The sequence below is a fragment of the Phyllobates terribilis genome, unplaced genomic scaffold, assembly GCF_046119375.1.
Source record: "Phyllobates terribilis strain yellow unplaced genomic scaffold, ASM4611937v1 Scaffold_5__5_contigs__length_657084704, whole genome shotgun sequence".
NCBI lineage: Eukaryota > Metazoa > Chordata > Amphibia > Anura > Dendrobatidae > Phyllobates > Phyllobates terribilis.
Window position 1 is genome coordinate 151,401,077 of NW_027362765.1, and position 4,833 is coordinate 151,405,909.

General features: G+C 46.2%; 1 protein-coding gene across 1 annotated transcript; it reads left to right on the plus strand.

Annotated features, from left to right (window-relative positions):
- The first annotated feature begins 846 nt into the window (after positions 1-846).
- FZD2 (frizzled class receptor 2) lies at positions 847-3,894 on the plus strand. Its single transcript, XM_073683203.1, has one exon. It carries the CDS (start codon positions 1,307-1,309, stop codon positions 2,969-2,971), a length of 1,665 nt encoding a protein of 554 aa, XP_073539304.1. The 5' UTR covers positions 847-1,306; the 3' UTR covers positions 2,972-3,894.
- Positions 3,895-4,833: the final 939 nt, after the last annotated feature.

The window sequence follows — 4,833 nt, forward strand, 5'->3', positions numbered from 1 at the left end:
AGGAGCAGGCTGCTGGATTAGGATTGAGGAGCAGGCTGCTGGATTAGGATTGAGGCGCAGGCTGCTGGATTAGGATTGAGGCGCAGGCTGCTGGATTAGGATTGAGGGGCTGGATTAGGATTGAGGGGCTGGATTAGCATTGAGGGGCTGGATTAGCAATGAGGAGCAGGCTGCTGGATTAGGATTGAGGGGCTGGATTAGGATTGAGGCGCAGGCTGCTGGATTAGGATTGAGGGGCTGGATTAGGATTGAGGGGCTGGATTAGCATTGAGGAGCAGGCTGCTGGATTAGGATTGAGGGGCTGGATTAGGATTGAGGCGCGGTCTGCTGGATTAGGCTTGAGGGGCTGGATTAGGATTGAGGAGCAGGCTGCTGGATTAGGATTGAGGGGCTGGATTAGGATTGAGGAGCAGGCTGCTGGATTAGGATTTGAGGGGCTGGATTAGGATTGAGGAGCAGGCTGCTGGATTGAGGGGCTGGATTAGGATTGAGGAGCAGGCTGCTGGATTAGGATTGAGGGGCTGGATTAGGATTGAAGAGCAGGCTGCTGGATTAGGATTGAGGAGCAGGCTGCTGGATTAGGAGTAAGTGAGCGTGCGTTTGATTGAACGTGCTTTATGATGGAGGCCGCATTGTGCTTGGCAGGACGCGAAATCGGATCCTTGGTGCCTCGCACTTTATGGGATGGGGGTAGGGCTGGAGACGAAGTTCCCTGATCCTATATAGACATGCTCCTGATTATCCAAAAGGGGTGCGTTGTCTCCCCCTCTCTAGACTAAGCGCTGCAGTCTGATTGGTGAAGTGGGATTTTTAGGGAAGGGTTTTGGGACCTGTGGAGGGGGGGCAGGGGCGGTTTCAAGGCAGCCCCTAAATTTTGGCTTGGAGAGAAGGATCTGGTCCCGGGACAGAGGGCGCCTTGAAACTGATTGTTGAGAAGTGACTGGAGAAGCAGAGCACAAAGGGAAAGTGATCCGAATCAGAACCGGAGGGAGAGCGCAGAGCTGCCGGTGCCCAGTGCTGAGACCACCGAATCGCTGCGACCTGAGGAGGGGCCGGAGACCCTACAGGACTGGCTGCTGAGCTCCGGAGATAGCTCAGTGTGGAGTGATCGGCAGGAGCGGTGACAAGCGGAGCTCCGAGGAGGGGGAGGCTGGAGAAGCACAAGCACAACTTTGTCTGATCGCAGCAGATCTGTCCCAGCAAGGACTGGAGTAGACACGTGTGACTTCTGCTGCTGCTCTGGATCCGGTCCTCTGACTTTACCTCTGCACAGGTGACAAGTTCTGTCCTCTCCTCCTCACTAGCCATGCAGGGTGAGCCTACAGCCACCCTTCCCCAAACCCTCTACCCATTGCTTGCCTTGTGTTTACTGGCCAATGCCCAGCTCCATGGTGAAAAGGGCATCTCGGTGCCAGAGCATGGCTTCTGCCAGCCTATCTCCATTCCTCTGTGCACAGACATTGCATACAATCAGACAATCATGCCTAACCTATTGGGACACACTAATCAAGAGGATGCTGGGCTGGAGGTTCATCAGTTCTATCCCTTAGTAAAAGTCCAGTGTTCTTCAGAACTGCGCTTCTTCCTTTGCTCCATGTACGCCCCGGTGTGCACCGTGTTGGAGCAGGCCATCCCTCCCTGCCGCTCTATTTGTGAACGTGCAAGGCAAGGTTGTGAAGCCCTCATGAACAAGTTTGGCTTCCAATGGCCAGAGAGGTTAAGGTGTGAAAACTTTCCTCGCCATGGCGCCGAGCAGATCTGTGTTGGACAGAACCACTCAGAAGATGGAGCTCCAGCATTGTTGACCACTAGCCCACCGCTTCATGGGACAGTTGGACCTGCAATCTATGCCACACCTGATCACCCTTTCCATTGCCCCCGGGTGTTGAAGGTACCAACCTATCTCAACTACAGATTTTTAGGAGAGAAGGACTGTGCTGCTCCATGTGAACCATCTAAGAATGATGGCTTCATGTTTTTCAGTCAAGAAGAAATCCGCTTTGCCAGAGTATGGATTCTTATTTGGTCAGTACTTTGCTGTGCATCAACGTTCTTCACAGTGACCACTTACCTGGTCGATATGCAAAGATTTCGCTATCCTGAAAGACCTATTATATTCTTGTCTGGATGCTACACCATGGTGTCTGTGGCTTACATTGCAGGCTTTGTGCTTGGAGATAAAGTGGTCTGCAATGAGGGCTTCTCAGACGATGGCTATAAAACTGTTGTACAAGGTACCAAGAAGGAAGGGTGCACAATTCTCTTCATGATGCTTTACTTTTTCAGCATGGCTAGCTCAATCTGGTGGGTCATTCTTTCTTTAACATGGTTCCTGGCCGCTGGCATGAAATGGGGACATGAAGCTATAGAAGCCAATTCCCAGTACTTCCATTTGGCAGCATGGGCAGTACCAGCTGTAAAGACCATCACCATTTTAGCCATGGGGCAGATCGATGGAGACCTTCTCAGTGGAGTTTGCTTTGTAGGACTAAACAGCATTGACCCACTGAGGGGATTTGTGCTGGCTCCCCTATTTGTCTATCTCTTCATTGGAACCTCATTTCTGCTTGCTGGTTTTGTATCTCTCTTCAGAATCAGGACCATCATGAAACACGATGGCACAAAGACGGAGAAGCTAGAGCGGCTGATGGTGCGGATTGGGGTCTTCAGCGTTCTTTACACAGTACCTGCCACGATTGTCATTGCATGCTACTTCTATGAGCAGGCCTTTAGGGAGCACTGGGAGCGTAGCTGGGTGAGTCAGAATTGCAAGAGCCTAGCCATCCCTTGTCCACTGCAATACACACCACGCATGACTCCAGACTTCACAGTCTATATGATAAAGTATCTCATGACCCTCATTGTTGGCATCACTTCTGGGTTCTGGATTTGGTCAGGCAAAACTCTACATTCATGGAGAAAGTTTTACACCAGGCTTACCAACAGCAAACACGGAGAGACAACTGTGTGAGGACTGAGATGTTCATTATGGGGCCTGGAACCAACTTGGACTATATGTTCTCCAGACTTTTCTCCCATTTCTTGTTACTCCATGCTGTGTATGTAGATCTCCATACGTTACCTTCAGGCGCATCTTTCTGGAGTTGTAATTATGACTGTACATAGAATTTTTTTTGTAAATTATATATTTCTATTTAAAACATAAGGTTAAAATTGGAGAATCAGAGAAAGGATTCCATGGAATAAAAGACCCTTGTCCTTCATTTCTCAAACATTTTCATTGACTTGACTGTGCCTTGTGAGAAATGGAGATATTTAGACTGCATTTTGTTTGTTTTTGGCTCTTCCTGGATATTATATACAGTATTTTTATTATTTTTTATATGCTGCCCAACATGGAGTTTGTATTAGTTTGCATATAAGCCAACCAAAGAACTTTTAGAAATCATCTTAGTATATGTGTGCGTCTGTTGGTACATCACCACCTTTACACAGATTACTGTGCTGCTGCTGTAGTTTGTCGGTACGACACAACTGGATTATTGAAGGGCGATTGATTTTTCTAATACTTTAATTCCCGGCTCTTTGTCTGAAGTACAACATTTTTTTTATCCTTTTAATTTTAGGTTTTATTTGTGTTTGTAAAGTACAATATATGAGAGGACAGCCAGTCCAGCACACCTCTAAGATGATACCAGTTGGCTGGAGATAATTAGTTGATATACAAGTGTTTTCATGGTACAGTCGACAGCTATCGGTTTTATTATGTGTCGGACATTGAGAGGGACGTATCATTGGTAAACCTTGCTCACTATCTTGGGTTTCAATACGAACCAGCATTCCCTCCAACCTGAATACATAATGATTTGTTATTAAATATGTTGATTTTTACTCATTTTGAAATTAAAAATGACAAATATTTTTGTTAAAAACGACAAAAAAAAAGTATTTTGGTGATTTCCTCTTTTATCCTGTATGGAAATAATTAAATGGACATTCATTGCTGTGAATGAAACCTGCAAATTGTCATCAGATCTGGTGCTTCAAGTCGTAATACAATACAAGCCAATGCTCAGACCTGAGTGCCATAATGGCTGGAGGTCCACCACTTTGGTCTTTCCTTAATATATTTGGATACACTTGTGGCTTTGGCTCAAAAAAGCTGCACTAAAAGCTCCATTAGTGAGATAGGCCTTGGTTACATTTATATACAAGCATTTTAGGCTACGGCCCCACTATCAGTATTTGGTCAGTATTCGGTCAGTATTTTTTCTCAGAAGAGGGAGCCAAAACCAGATGAGGAACAATCAGAGGAAAAGGTATAATAGAAACAAGCGCACTAATTCTGCATTTATCACCCACTCCTGGTTTTAGCTTACAAATAATGATGTGAAGTACTGACCAAATACTGATAGTGTGAACGCAGCCTTAAAGTCAGACTTTGTTCAATCTCTTTTAACAATATCCAAACTTCGTATTACTCTGTGTGAAGAATATGGATACTTGCTATGCTTTCCCAGGAGACTTGAGCAAAAAAACTCAGAAGACCCTGGTCCGGTGGCCACTTTGGTTGTCTGCAAACCTCTTGCTACCGCTTGCCATCCCCAGCATCTCTTCTGATGATTAGGCCCTCTGTAATATCATAATTTTGGTGCGCACAGATCTAATAGAAGAGGCACCAGGGATGCCGGCAGGTAAGAGGAGGTTCGCTGGGTTCTGGTTCATCATCATTAACTACTATCGTGGCTTCTGGACTATGGTCCTGCAAATCTCTTTGCTCAACTCAAATTTCAGGATAAAATGACCACCTAGCTATCTGTTGGGTATTACATAACCGTGGTGGAGGGGGTGACTGTAAACTGTCAGTATAAA